Raw genomic sequence first — 16,616 nt, forward strand, 5'->3', positions numbered from 1 at the left:
CATCATTTTGTTATAACCCGTTAGAATGCGATTCCGCCCCAGAGCCCCCTCGAAGAGCAACACAAGGGATATACGCCGACAAAGGCAAGTATATCATTTTTAGTTACATATTTAACTAATGCGTGAATAATAAAGCAATCAAAATAAAATTGAACTTGACTTGGACCGCTCTACTGCTGCGTTTGTGTCCGTGATCGTGTGCAAAATTAAAAGCGTATTTTAATAGTATCAATCTTTATAGAGTTTTGATATAAGTTTCTACTACAATTTAAATAGCCAACCAATTATATTTTGAGCGGTAAATCCCTTGGGTAAATTATTTAAACCTAACAACCATTTAAACTTATTTTTTCATTAGTAAAAAGTTTCATTACATGTATCTTTCCTTCCAAAAACTCATACAGTCATTGTGAGAGTAAACACGCGTTGCAATTATATCTATACATATTATCTGTGCGAATAAAAAAGAAACAATGGTCTTTGTTCAAAACAATCGCCCCAAACTTATTCCTCTGGCCGAAGTCAGCATACGCGGTCTAGGGCCCGTGCCGAGTGATGATTTAAATTATTATCGATAAAGCAGCCTAATAGATTGCGTAAAATATATCTTATGATATCGTAATCGTGACGAAAAAATGATTCTTCTTGTTGATCTCCTCGGCTCAGATTTGCGTCATCCATTCGATCGGATTGGACCGCCAAAACTCGTCGGATCGGTTTTTTGTAGGTAAATATTTTGAGTGTTGTGTTGTGTTCGCTTGTTACTCGCACAAAATATACTGAAGGTGAAACACAGAATATAAATAAATTTTAATAAAATAGGGTATTGGAACGTATCGAATCGCGTTATCTTTTTAGTGTTAGATAAGAAGATATGTGTTATCTTTGCTTAGTGCAGTGCAAAACATCAAGTGGCTATGTGAAGTGTTCAAGTGATGTTGTAATTATGAAAGAACGCTGGTAATAATGAACAACAATACAAGTGCCAATAACGCCAACAGGCGGCTGGTTAAAAGTGAAGTTTTTGAAGACGATGGATTTTTTTGTGGTGACGTTCCAAATTCAGGATCACTCTCAAAATCTGTGATAGCGCTAAATAAATATATGAGAAAGAACTTGCTGTATGAAGAACAAGACGAGATTAATACTGAAGTCGAGTATGAAGACGATGCATACTTTTCAAAAGAAAGTAGCCCGAATGATTCGGTTTCCAAATGTGATACAGATAGTATAAAAAGTAATGGATCTGTTGGTAAACAAGATAAGCCATCGCTACAAGAGAACAAATTAATAAATATTGAAGTGCCCCATGAAAGACCATTTGAGACGATTATAACTGAGAGCACTGCACAAACTGATGATTATAAGATTGAATCTAAACGAATGTCTGTAAATCCGGTTGACAGCACAACTAATCTATCGTCTTCTCTAGATGATTTGACACAGATTTCTAAAGAAGAATTTGCAGAAAAGAACGTACGAAGGAAATACAGTCAAGATGAAGTGGTGTTACGAAATAAGGTGAAAGATCATGCCCGGGAAGAGTCATACCGTCACACGCTCGACATTTCTGATTGGGGAAACCGAACCATCAAATACCCAGACGTGTACGCGCCGCTTCCGTACAGTAAGTACTTTATTGTTCGGCAAATGTGCCGTACTGAAACTAATGCTACATGAGAATAAAAATCTATTGTGCATTTCTAAACTAAAGTTCTATTGTAAACAGGAAACATCACATAATTTATTCCGCTGTATTTATATTATACTTATTTTACTATAGATACTTAGTTGTTCATGAATTTGGGTACGTTGATGTCATTTTGACTGTAGAATGTAAATAAAAATCTTTAATAAGCATAGATCGTGTTTACTTTCTAGGAAGTAATTATGTGATCATCTTAAAAATTCGAGTAGAGTTTATTAATGTCTCGAACAATTTAGAAACACAGAGTAAATTACAAACATATACATATATGTAAGGACAAATCACACCGATTGTGCTAGCCCCAAAGTAAGTTCGAGACTTGTGTTATGGGATACTAACTCAACGATACTATATTTTACAACAAATACACATATAGATAAACATCCAAGATCCGGGCCAATCAGAAAAATATCATTTTCATGACCATTTTTCGGTCATTATCATGACCCGACCGGGGATCGAACCCGGGACCTCTCGGTTCAGAGGCGAGCACTTTACCATCGCGCCACCGAGGTCGTCAATATTGTTGTTTGAAAAATTTGACGACCAATTTTTCTGAGAGTCGGAGATCAGATATAATAGGTTATCTTCATCCCACTGATACCTAAGTGAAACTCCAAAAATAACAATTATCCAAAACAAATTGTAAACAATCGCATCGTAACAAACAAGCCATGTCCGTACGCACAGACCGCGAAAGTGGCCTGCGCGGGCGCAGATTTTGGCGGGAGTTGCAGAGTCGAAAGTTAGCAAGTGCATCTCAATCGCAGGCGGTGACAGCCGCGTTGTAGTGTGTCGTAGGACTGTGTTGTGACTTGTGACTATTGGACGTTGCAGTGAGTGTGTGAACATGGGTATTTTGAAACAAATAAGAAAAATTACCGCGCACGGTTTGTTTTTGTTTATTTATTTTTTTAGGTTATTGAGACTAATAAAGCAGTAAACAAAATAAACAATATTTTTTTCAATAAATTGTAATGGTATTAATATTAATTGTATGGACTGCAATATTACGCTGTATGCGAAGCAAGCTTCCGATTGTGTTTGAATTAAATATATGAAATAAATATGAAATTAATAAAATAATAATATACAACATCAAACTGATATGATAACTTTTATTACTCAGACAATGTCAGTAATATTCCTAAAATTGATAATGTATTCTTGCTCATTAGTAAAGCTACTGTTCAACCAGACAGATAACATATTTAATAAACATATTTTCCATATTCATATGTGTTATACGATATTTTTTCAAAAGAAAATAAGGCGACGACACATTATTAAATTAAATACTTTATATTTTTTTCTCTCTGTCAATGTCATATAATAAAAGTTGAGGTGTTATTATATCTATTAGCAGTCGATTGATGCATATCACAGGTTAATTAATACAGCTGTAATTTCAAAACACACAATCTCTTTTTTTTTTTTATTACTTGAGAAAATCCATGCCTAATATTCTGTAGTGTAACAGTTTCCACTTCAATGACTGTTGAGAAATATTTAATAAGTCATTGTTACCGTGAACTACAATATCTAAATCTATCTTGCAATGATATCTAGGCTGCTGATAGGTTACAAGAGCATTCCCAAGGAGGATTGACATCAGGCGGGTTGTAAAATCACAGCCGACTCTTTTAAATTTTTTTTCACGTCTACTCCTGGCTTCTCGGCATCACAGCCCCGAAGGCAACCGGGAACATGGGGAAATGAGATATTAAAATAACTTAATGTAAAAAAAATTAAATAATTTGCACACATTGTTTAATTTAACGTGAACAGAAACTATTCCCATTGCTATATAAATAGCTACAAATTACTGATGTATGAACAACATCATCTGATAATGAATTAAGTTAAAAAGTTTAATGTTACTTATCGACTATTTAACTATTTATTTTAACAATGTTTTTAAATACCTAAATAAACACAAAGATTATTTAATATATAAAAGTAAGCTCCAGCTTATATAAGGCTTAGTTACTTGTAATATTATCAATGTAAATACTCATCATTGTTAGTTAACAATGCTGTTATGACTAATATTCTAAACCTGCCCACAAAATGTTATCATACATTGGCATGTCAAATATTTACACTGCTCATCTATTTTCTGGGCCATTCATGTACCTATTGTATATTATTGAAATTGTTTATATTATTATCAACTAGGTATCAAGGCTTTGAGATTCGCATTTCCTGACTCTGCCTGTCCCGTAAGGAAAAAGACGTGTTTCTCACTTTTAATGACTACAGATCTTAAAAACTCAATCAATGATTATAATGCAAAGAATTTTCGATGATATTTAAAAAATAATGCCTATATGCTGTTATAATTTCGCGTTAACAAATAACGCGAGTGATAGCTTATATCTAACGAAAGAAACACAGATATAAGATCATCTTCAATATAATGTTAAAATGTTGAAATATGGTGGCCTGCATCAAGTCAATTTAAACAAAATAACAAAATTTAATGATATTATTCTGTAAAATCAACGCAAATTTTTGAATTATGTACTAATGTACATCATTGAGCACCGGTATTTGGCTGTACCTAGTAAAAGTGCAAAATATTCTTTGATTTAGTAAAAGTTAAAAAACAAAACGGTATCCGCAGCAAATTTTACCGACGTTACCGGAATAGGTCAAAAACCGGACTGTCGATTGAAATCAGATTCGCGCGGAGAATGAAATAACAAGGTGTGTCGTAAGCACGCGCCTAGAACTTGTCTCGTGAAAGTCGACACTCACTTCACTTACTATTCCGAAGGGCTTTCGATTTCATCTCGCACGTACCTTGCACGTACAAAATAGCCGCATTTGTAAACATATAAAGTTAGATTTTTCGTTAGTTATTCTACAATTATTGCAAATAAAATTATGGGTTACATTGCTTTCTTTACGGAGAATAGGCATCATAAATTCTATTACACTCTATTTAATTGTAAATTGTTAATAAATTGTTAATTGTAAATTGTTTTCTGTTGTTACCGATTCTATTGTACGTCAGTTATATATTTGTATTATTTTTTTCTCTGTTTCTCCTAATGGTTAGCTGGGAGAGAATGCTTATAGCATTAAGTTCGCCATTTGTTTATAAGTATGTTTTTACTTGGAACAATAAAGTCTTATAAAATAAAATTAAAAAAATATATTCAATGTCACGATCTATTAACTTTTCAGACGATCTTAATGAGAAGGAACGCTGAAACACAATAAAATATTCTTTTACTTCATGACACGTAACTACTATATAGAGCAATTTCTAGAGTACCAAAAGTATTACTTAGTACTATTTACTATGTACTAAATAGTAAATATAATAGTATTAAGAGGCCAGAATCAATCTAAACATAAAAGCACCTTCACATCAGAAAATGTAGGTCGAATCTATCACTAAATTGACCGCCCAAGACTTCCGACGCCTCTTCCGACGGTCACACGTAATAACGTCCGCCGATCGCTCTATTCACACGTAATAAGTCACTGAAACCGGTCCGGAGATTGTTATTACGAGACATCTTATAATCGACACCGCGTTACATCAATGGACACCATAGCCATAGCTTCGAGCGTTACTTTCACTTTTTACCCAAAAACCGTGATTATATCAACCAACGCCAAATGCAATCTGTTTTGGTCAATTAAAAGTTTGGTGCAATGTGAAAGTGTCTCTAATTATATTCCATTCAGAATTTTGGAAATTTTAAATAAATATTAAATGCAATTATTAATCCAATGATCTAAAAGATTAACGACAAACTTTACGTGATTTTCAAGATTTGACACATGTTTTGGTCAATTAGTATCTCTTTTTGCAAGTAAACTAGATAGATACATAAAAATAATTATACTGCATTCTTCAAAGATAAAGTAGATACATATCAAAGTGACTACGGTAATACATTACCACATGGACTTAATTAATTTTAATTGACAGAGTAAGTTATGTGTTAAAAATGCAATGTAAAAGTCGCCACGATGTTTGAAGTAAACTGACTTTCTCGGTATAATTAAAATGCAATAAACAATAGAATATAAAAGTATGGAGGTATTAAATTTTTGGCAAAATCAATTTGAATACAAGAACTTGATTACTATTAGAAACAAAATATAATTGGCTAACAAAACTATTTGTCGGAACCTCTTTTAAGATTTACTGTAAACAAATAACAACAACGAATACCACAGGTATTTGATTTTATTCAAATTTGTTTTCTATTCCCTCCCTTTTAAAATCCATCCCTTTTCAAATTAGTGCAATTGTCTTACTAAGACTACGTAAATTATTTTCGTCATCAACGTTTTCATCTTCCCAACAGAATCCCCGCGGCGCTACGTGGAGAGCGACGTCAACATCCACTACCGCTGTCCTGTGCGTCACGATCCGCTGCCCCTGGTGCCGGAGAGGGAGCTGGCCCGCCAACAGGCGGAGCACATGAAGAGGCTATACCGGGAACAGAAACGGAACAAGTACTTGCAGGTTTGTGTCCTACCTCTCTCTATTGTCTTCCCGTCAGAATACCCACAGACTATGTAGAGAGTGATGTCAACATTCACTACCGATGTTATATCGCAAAGTCAGCGAGAAAGAAACAGAAACGAGAAAAAAATTAAGGTTCATATTTCTCGTTAAAATCACAGCCGGCTTTTACAACCTGCCTACGTCAACCCTTCTGGGTATGCTATTGTTGTCCATCAGCTAAGTCTTTGGCAGCTACCAAGGCCAGGTTTGTTTACCATCATCCACCCAAATTAGGTGCGGTTGCGGTTATATGGGTCTTCCCAAATGAGATGTCGCGACAGAGACTTACACATGTATAATCACACAAGTCTAATAATTATGAAGATGTTCCATCGGAAACAGATGTGGAACTAACGCAAGTATTTATTAGTTTGTTGTCCAATATTAGTTATAATGCTCCCACTGTGGTTAACGTTAACGCGGAAAGTGACGTCAAATTTACTACCGATTTTGAGAGAGATTATGATAGCTACAAAGTTTAATAATGAAAATAACCATGTGAAACCTAGATCTAGGGACAAAATAACAAATGCACTATAAGTAGATAGATAAAGAAATCCTAGAGCTCAATAAAACTGTTCTTTTCCGTTTGTTACATGTATGTAATATGTCTGATTCTATTACTACTGAATCTTAATAAAGAGCATACATCTTTTCTAATATAGCAATCAACGCACATTGTATTTACCCATTATGTATTACTAGCGGCCCGTCCCGGCTTCACTCAGGTAAAACCTTAATAAATTATACACCTAAACCTTCCTCAGGAATCAAACTATATAATATATATATAAACAAAACCCGCATCAAAATTCATTGAGTAGTTTTAAAGATTGAAGCATACATAGGGATATAGGGACAGAGAAAGCGAATTTGTTTTATATTATGTAGTGATAACGATTCGTTAAGCATTTATAGAGGTACACCAAAAATTTCTTTCTTTTCTATTTAAATATTTATGTAATTTTCTTATCATCCTCGTGTCACATGAAATATATCAAAATTATATTGGAATCTTTGTTTACGTAGCACGAAGCTTACAGTCAAATCATCAAATACAATGTCGATGCGATTATCGAGTCAGTAGACGAGCAATCGTTTAATCCAGTTAAGGCAGGCCCGCACGCGACCGAGTTTGATCGATAACACGCAATCGTTATCCCACGCTATGTATATCGATATTTTTACGACTAATTACTATTTTAATTGCATTTGATCGCAGTGCATTGTTCTGTAATGTTGACAAATTCTGTCGACGAATTTGCGGGTTGTTATTACAATAGATTCTTTGAACGTAATTACTTGACAGGTATGTACCTATTTTATATCTTGTCCTTCTTAATGAAGAATAAGATTTATATCTCGTATGGACAAAACATAATAGATAAAACATTTGTATCAACTTTTTTCTCATACTTATATCATAAATATCAATAACTACGATATTTGGTTTGAGTTTGGATTTATTATTCGGTCTTTGAAGTGGGAAGTCTCGATGTTTTCTGTATTAGTTTTTATATTTCATACACAAAAATTTGGTGGTACGTTATATGGTCATAAAAAGATTCCGAGATATAAAAGATATAGGATTACGATTAAAATTTAAACATGGCCTCAATTCTGAACATAAGTATCACATTTCAGTGGAGCTTAGCTTTAGGTTACGTCCAACGTAACAATATCCATCTGCGGTTTCTGCGTGTCACAGAGTTCCGTAGTTTCGAGTGGTATTTACATAAACGTAGCAAACAAGACGCGGCACGCACGTCGATGCGTGACATCGCAGAAATTTGAATTACCTACAACTGGAAATGCCATTCGTTTGTTTTGTGAATGAAGTGTAAATCATCCAAATACTTTAAAATTCTGATTTTGAATGTACTTGAGTGAGCTCTTTGCGTGTGGACATACGCGAGTAGACTCCATTGCTCACTCTACTGTGCTCCGTTGTTTTTATAGGTTTTAACATTGACGTGCCACCACGTACATCGATACTTAATACAATTTCTGCGTTGGTCGACGTTGATCCGTCGACGGACGTCAATGCAACGAAGTGCAAGAAGTAACGCGTGTTAAACACTTCTACTCTTGTCAATATTTGTAATTCTGTGTTGTGAAACGGTTCACGTGTTTTGGATGCGTGCGTGACTACAATGAGAGACCGCGGAAAGACTGCCTGTTATTAAGAGGTGCACGCGCACTGCACACATTGATGATTACGTACTAGGTGCGTATTTTGTTGTATTTTAATCGCAATCTTTTGAATGAACTGATTCGAATATCGCAAATAGAGCGTTTTAAAACTCAATCAAAGTGGAATAATGTTTCTTTGTACGAGTTTATGAATGGAGGAAGATTGCCATCGTATTTTATTAGTACAGTTTAAGGTACAGTTTTATTATATAACTGTTAAATAGGAAACTTTGATTAGTACATAAGTGCCGGCAATTGGAGTAGCAATTTATCAACAAGTCAATTACAGAATACACTAATCTAAGCGAAAATCAAAACGACGTCATGTACGCATGCATAGCATATTATTATCTATTGAAATCGATTCACTAAATTCACTATATTTACAGCTACACTATTTGTTCACACGTAGATAAATAAACAGTCTCTAATTGATTTGCCAATGGTGATAAAAGAGAAATTCTATGCTTATTTTATGTACCTCTTAGCATATCAGGAACTTTATGAACATTATTAACAGATTCAAAAGTAGGTTTATTGAATGCACCCGACAAAATAAAATTCAGTAGCAATTTTTAAACGACAGCGCGGGTCCTATTTACATGTCATCGCTTGAAAGTATCAGTGTAATGCAAATTATAGGAAGTAGAAAGTAAGGTAAGCAGGTACCACTCATTTAGTTCTTTTATTTAGTAACTAATAACTAGGTAATTCCTCTTTTTCTATTCATAAGGAAAGTCTCGGCATGCAACTTGCACGTTCGCACAGTCGGGACGTTTTAATGGTTGTTCATGATGATGATAAGTTAAGTTTAGTATAGAAAATTTGGGCTTTTCACACGTGACTTTATCAGCTGATCTCAGAGTCTTTTTTGTACGTAGCAAAAAAAAAACTAAATATTATTTTTAAAGTCGTCCAATCTATGTTTATTTTACGAAAATATATACGCGTATAGAACTTCGATACTTGTTGATAAAACTTTTAAAAAAATCATACATGTCATCCGCACATTCAAAAATACTAACTGGTACTTGGTTTGCACGCCTAAAATATAAAAAAAACTTTGCCAAATAAGAACATTTTAACATTATTTATTGAAGAGAAAATTCTTATTTCTCATCAAATTATGAACGTTCGTAAGATTGGCTTTTCACCGGATGGTTTTCTGGTTTTCTCCGAGTGAAATTATCCGCAAATTGCCGTTTGCAGCCTTGTTGATAGCCCTCCGGGAGAAATCACTAACTACATGCTTGTTGGGACCGTTTGGTCATTTTACGCCATTCTTGACATTATTAAACACACTTTAAGTACTTTTCTTTTAAATTACTTTATTAATACTTAATGGCCCAGTCTACAGCCCGACTAACGCCTAGAGAATACTATGAATAATAATTAATATTCTCCATCGAAATTATGTTTTGTTATTGAGTATGTAAATGTATATATTCGTTTTTATATTGTTTATGTATTGTGAGTTGGAATTTGATCTTTATCATAAACGAAAAACCCATTTCATTTGTGTTTTGGAATCAAAAATAATAGAAACTCAACAAAATACTTTCAATTATTCAATTATTTCTAAAAATCAAGCATAGTTGATTATATCCGCCCCTTTTAGTTCAATTTACAAATTGATGGTAGTAGGAATTCTTGTAGCGATTATACAATTTCTTTTGTCAAGCAAATACTGTTTTTACGTTTGTATTACAAAAGCAAACTCATCTTTCTTTAATTAGGTAGAAGTGGAGAGCGTAACGCAATCGTGAATAGGTTTGTTTTCGCGCATGCTTATAAGAATTATTTACATAATCGTTGCAAACAATCGCGCAGAGAATGATTAGAAAGAAGTAATTTTCTCTATGGCATATGTACTCTAATGATTGCTTTCTCGTGACAATCGTTGTACTTTGTAAATGTTAGGTAGAATATATGTATATATTCTATGCAGAAATATCTGTAGTTACTTAGACCTACAATAATCTTGCTACACAGCGTTTCTTAATATAGGTCGCAATTACAACGAACTGAACATAATGTTAAAATTTCACACGAAGTCTCAATATTATTCTCCTTATTATGCAATAGTCAATAAATATCGTAGTTTAGGCGAAATAACATAATGACAGCATATCATTAACATAGCTCGGCGATGAATACGCTTGTTGAAATAAAAAATATCCAGTTCGAACGACCTTGCTCTCGCGCATACTATGAACAAAAGTCCGTTACCCAAATGACCAGTACACCACAATCTCCCTTATAAGTGCGGTCAAATTCCAAATCAGTGAAATTTAAACTTTATTTTTAAGGCCACAAGTGCGTTTAATTTTTTTTGCAGTATGGTTCATTCATACAAATGTGTTTCGCATAACAAAAAGTAGAAAATCATCAGTGTGTACACAGCACGCGCGAGAAACGATCATCATGGTAATATGCGTGAACAACCGCGTGAAAACTCATTATATTTTTGGTTTTAACTTTAACTAAACGAAAATAATGAGTGAAATCATTGTGCACTTTAGTTATTTGTGTGATTTTCTGTTTCGTGTTAGACATTTCTTCGATATATACTTAATCCTATAGTGACCTATTCCAATATGCATGTTGAAATTTACAGGAGAATGAGATCCATCCCTTGGACATAGAAGCGTTTGATGCCTCGATCAAGGTGAAGTTTGAGAGACGGTGTGACTGAAGTGTGATTCTAAACGGTTTTTCATCACTGATCAAAATCATCGTGCTACATAACATGGCTTGAATAGCTATAAGCTTGTCTAATTTTAAAAGCACTTCTAATTATTCATAGTATATCGTTCTCAAATAACTGTACTATAGTTTTATAATAGTGAATTTTAAATGTAATCGATTTTTCGCAGACTGTATATTCTGCTTCGCATGGATCTACTACGCTTTTCATAATTTAACAATTAATTTTAATGTTCTTTTTCAGGAGCTGCAAGATATGCAAAATAGGCGTCATCAAGATAACTTCACACCGTCACAGAAGAATATCCTCCCTCTGAACAGATATGACGAGGCTGATAGATTCGTCGCCAGAGCACTGTATGCCTTCAACGGACAGACGGCCAGGGAACTCAGCTTTAGGAAAGGAGATCTTATCAATGTTAGAAGACAAATTGATGCTAATTGGTATGAGGGTGAAGTACACGGGAAGATTGGATTGTTCCCGTATAATTATGTTGAGGTAAGAAAAATACCTTACGATCTTCAATCATATTTGTATCTCCTGTAACTTCATATTATAAATTTTATTTACATTATCAACATCGAACAAATTATAGTGACGTTAAAAACATAGTTACGTATTTAATAAATGATGATTGGTCTATTGGAAATAGTATGGTGACAATTACACAATGACACATGATAACAATTACTTTGGTACTTTAAATTTAATCAGAAAACCTGTTTCAGCTTATGAAAGGTGAGCTAGCTCAATCACCAAAGAAACCGACAGTCATTGAAGGCAGAGCTCGAGCCAAGTTCGACTTCACGGCGCAAACCAACCTCGAGCTTCCACTGAAGAAGGGGGAGGTTGTGGTACTCACGAGACGCATCGACCAGAACTGGTGGGAAGGCAGGAACGGCGGCAAGACGGGCATCTTCCCTGATAGCTACGTCACAGTGCTACAGGAACCTAGCCCAAACAAGCCAGGTAAGTTTTTCTACAATAGAAGAAAGTGTATTTATTCCAAGGTGTCCAAATACAATCTTTCAGAATCATCAAGTATTTTGGATATGAACTAATTCAAAATCGGCAAATTGATCAGAAAGTTTGTAGGTATGCTAACAATTCAAATGTGAGCTCGTTAAAAACTTTGTGTCCAATTTCGAATTATTTACAAAAACAAAATACAATTTTCCTAATATCTTACAAAATAAGAGTTTTCAGACAAACCCCTGAAACAAACCCTTAATTAAATAAGTGTAAATTATTTCATAATTTCATGCCAAGTACCGTGCTGCACACGTATAACGTACACTGTCCACGGTTTCCAGAACCCCAACCTACCCTATCGAACGATAAGCCGGTGGCGTCTCCAGCAGCTCACGGTCTCCTGAACGGCTCCGCCAAGAGGAGCATGGGGGCCCACAGCTACATGCCGCAGCCCAACAACCCTGCGCTGTCTAATGCACCTCCAGCTACCCAACCACTGCCGGGTAAATACCTCTTTCTCATCTTCGCGTGATCCTGGGCTTTGACGCCACAAAGCCCGGGGCAAAGTAAAAAATAAAAAGATTTGGCTATGTTTTTATAATCGGCTGCCAGCTTCACGTCATCTCTCCTTGGGAAAGTAGTATATGAGCTGCCGAAGCATAGCCTAGTCGCGTCGTACAACGTCCACGAGAAGATATGGATTGAACCTATACTAGGTATATATAGTATAGGTTCAATCCATATCCTCTCCAACGTGGTTCCAACCATACACCACACTATAAAATCAAGATCTTTCTGTAATTAATGTGAATAATTTGTAAATGCACTTTCAGCTCAGTAAAATAAATAGCTAGATGTTAACTTGAAAAATATATTAATTTAGAGAAGAGAACATTCGAGATTATCAATTTGTGCACTTGACTGAATGTAATCTTATCAACAATTTTATTGATTTGACCAATATGTCGCCGGTTTGTTAAGTTATTGACGAAAGGTCACAAGATTATTTTAATTACTAATTGCATGCATCATAAGGATAGCGGGCTGGGTCTTGTTAGACTTTTAAGTTTTTAATTTCTATGTGCCATATTTTTTTAAATATACATTGCTTGAAATAAATAAATAATTATTATTATAATTTACAGGATACGTGGCGAAGCCCGCGCAAGTGACAGCAACCCCCTCGGAGCGGGGGTACGGCCCCCCCACCACGCCCGGGGTAGACCTCAACAATACGGAGCCTCTCTACGTAGATACCAATGCTGAAGCTGTGCCGTAAGTATATCGATTGATACATCGATTAAATCATTATTATAACAAAAATATGCTTTCGTGCTGCTTGCATGTAAAGTTAAATCGTACAATAACGTTTTTATTTTTTTATTGTTTTATCTTGATCAATAGCCATTTTAATCCAAAATTAGGTACAAAAAGCCTCCCTTTTTTACTTTTTTACAAGATTTTAATTTAATTATGTTATATAACAGTCCTGTAACCTGCCCTGATATTTTTTTATATGTAATCAGATCTTGCAAGTACTTCCGCTTATCCTACAGAGTTGTAATTTTACACGTCGTTATTATGATAAGCATGATCTGATAGTGCACCCAGGATCGACTCCTGACGAGGGTACGCATCAACAGTTTACTGCACGGACATTAATTTTTTGCCACGCTTTGATTGCAACAAGATCTCTCTAACGACAATATAAGCTTGTGACAAATATGATTTTGGTATTAATAAAACTTGTTTCTGAAATAACGTCTTGAACAGAACGCATTCGCTTCGGTATGTGTCGGAGTTCGGCGACAGTGTAGAGCTGGCATTAGGTTAATTCAGTCATTCATGAGCATGTTATTGGTCCAGGTACCGTGCCATGTACAAGTACAGGCCTCAGAACCCCGACGAGCTGGAGCTGAATGAAGGCGACACCGTGTATGTTCTGGAGAAATGCGACGACGGCTGGTACGTCGGCTCTAGTCAGCGCACCGGACGCTTCGGCACTTTCCCCGGTATGAACACGCCCATACATTCTAATACATTACAACTGACTAAAATGGAAACAGGTTTTCTGTTTTCTATACGAGTATCACGTTTATAAAGAACCTACAGTCAGTTTGTTATTGGAGGTACCTAACCTCCAATAATAAACTGACTATCAAGTCAGTTTATTTTTGAAGGGTAGCTAATCAAGTATTAGTTGGCGTGATGTCATCAAGCAATATGATACATTGATGTGAAGTGGGGTAGAAAAAGTAGCCGTCTCTGGACTCCGTCGATTAATGGTGGCGGAAAAAACCGGTAAATGCTAAAATAAGATAGATCTTATCTTAATTAGAATCAAGCATATCTATTTGACATTCGGTAGTATTTTGTCGATACATGATAGGCATTTTCTTATCATCAAATAAATGATCATCATCTTCTCCCAGGCAACTACGTGGAGCGCATCTGATAGCGCGCGCCGTCGCTGCTGCGCCGCCTGCGCCGCGCCGCGCTGTGCGCGCGCCGACACACACACACACTCACACACCGCTGACACTTCACACAACACTCACTACAATACTGAAATTACAGTGGCCGTTGATATTTAAGTTTAATCTCACTATCGAAGCTATTCGTAGTGAGATGATGATTGATTTACAATACTTATAGTTATGTATATCAACACATCACATAAATATCTATCAAAATAGTTCAAAGTGTGAATAAATAAATGTTTACACACTGATTTAGGAGTTTGTGTCGGGTGCCGTGAAGTGATGAGTCGTAAATGTATAAATTACAGCGGAAATATAAAGTTATATTAATGTCGGCCTTATTCTGTATAAGGGTTTAATCATCTTAGCCATGCATGAACTTTTTGTAATGTTTTCTACGAAAAAACAATCGTTATCATACCCAATATTGTTAATACATTGAGTATAATCTGTATAATACCACTTTTACACCATTCATATTACTACGTGAAAACTGCTAATCAATTTTATTGTTCAAAGTACAATAATAATATTAATTATTTCGGATCCCTAAAATGTATGGTCTGTAGATTAGATTCGTCTCAACCCGAATGGCACTCTCGATAAAGTTGTATGTTTATGTCTGTTATCTTACATCAGTGTAATACTAACTTTGTCGACTGTACGCGATCCCCTTGGGTTATATGCTATTTCCCTTTCATTGTGTCAGTAATGTGTACCCAAAGTTGTTTACGCGTCCCAAAGAGTATGTTAAATCGGATAATAATTATGAAGTTGTATAATTGTATAAAAAAAAATAATAAAAATACTTATATACCTGTACAATTTGTTTAGTATAGTTATTTATTTAAAACATAGGAGTGAGGGTTTAGGGCTCATCTTTTAAAAGTGACATTTTAAAAGAATGCAGCTGGGCACGTGATTAACTAATTCTTGTAACTAACATTTTTCTATAACGGTGTTATATCGGCAAAGGTCAAACTTTGAAATTAACTCACAAATACCTTCAGATACAAAGTTTTGACATTTTGTGTAGATCGGCTACCGGCTCTATCTAGTGAACATTTTAGTCTTGTTCATAAAAAAAATAACCGCTTGTATAGCTTTTATCTCTTTCTACCTTTTCAATATTTGTCATTAAAATAATTAAACAAAACAAAATTTAGCTAAAATGCAGTTGAATTTTTTTATGAATGAGACGTTTAAAAAATTAATTTTTTGTAAAGCATAGACTATCCAAAATAGGTTACATATATAAATTTGTTACCATATTAACATTAACTATAATCAAAATAATGTAATACTCAGAAAGCTATGCAATGATTAGTGTATGTAGGGCGAGTAATTTTCGACAACGGTTGACAATACAATACGGTATGCTTAATTTTTAATTAGATTTAATATACTAAACGATAATTATCTAATTAATCTGACGAAATAACACCTTCAGTTAAATAAATATGGATTTTTAAATGTCTAGTCATGTGTCAGATGTTTTATATTTTTACATTGTTATCAAAATCTTTTATTTTCTTTATATATCTATGTCATGTCAATGATTTTATACAATCTGAAATGTATATTTACAATATTTTACAATTGTAGAAAACGGAAACCTTTTATATAAAAAAAATGTATCAATGTCAAATAGTAGACCATACGAATAAAAATGGCGCCGTATTCACAACCATGCAATTATTGACAGATTTTCTAAGCATAGCATGCGGCGCTATTAATTAAATAAGTATATGTTTGAAGATAAAAACTATTATATCCAGTACATACCAAAGCATACTTCTCGCCCTATGTCAAGCTTGAGTTGTGTAGGTATGCAGCTTCTATTACTTTAACCCTTGTATTGTTGTATTTAATTTGTTAATTTATTTTTAAAGCACAAATGTTTTTATTTTGTTGTTTACACTCGACATATTATATAACATTATTTGCTACTGTTCAAAATCATCACACATAATAAAATAATCTTTCTATTTATTACAGTGGTTTTATTTGTTTTATTTCGAT

The 16,616-nt window shown here is 34.5% G+C and overlaps 1 protein-coding gene across 18 annotated transcripts in view; it reads left to right on the forward strand.

Moving 5' to 3' along the window:
• LOC128671484 (sorbin and SH3 domain-containing protein 1-like) overlaps positions 1–16,586 on the forward strand; it is a 158,350-nt gene extending 141,764 nt beyond the window's left edge. For 13 of the 18 annotated variants that reach the window (XM_064436069.1, XM_064436068.1, XM_053747965.2 and 10 more), the window contains 9 exons: positions 25–84; positions 6,040–6,200; positions 11,053–11,103; positions 11,386–11,640; positions 11,871–12,111; positions 12,456–12,617; positions 13,260–13,389; positions 13,981–14,126; positions 14,547–16,586. In XM_064436069.1, coding sequence (XP_064292139.1) covers positions 25–84; positions 6,040–6,200; positions 11,053–11,103; positions 11,386–11,640; positions 11,871–12,111; positions 12,456–12,617; positions 13,260–13,389; positions 13,981–14,126; positions 14,547–14,569 — 1,229 coding nt within the window. In that variant the 3' untranslated portion in view covers positions 14,570–16,586. The remainder of the gene's footprint in view (positions 1–24; positions 85–6,039; positions 6,201–11,052; positions 11,104–11,385; positions 11,641–11,870; positions 12,112–12,455; positions 12,618–13,259; positions 13,390–13,980; positions 14,127–14,546) is intronic. The other 5 variants (XM_053747970.1, XM_053747957.1, XM_053747961.1 and 2 more) reach the window with 2 other exon arrangements.
• The last annotated feature ends 30 nt before the right edge of the window (positions 16,587–16,616 follow it).

This window comes from Plodia interpunctella, chromosome 7, assembly GCF_027563975.2.
Source record: "Plodia interpunctella isolate USDA-ARS_2022_Savannah chromosome 7, ilPloInte3.2, whole genome shotgun sequence".
NCBI classification, from domain to species: Eukaryota; Metazoa; Arthropoda; class Insecta; order Lepidoptera; family Pyralidae; genus Plodia; species Plodia interpunctella.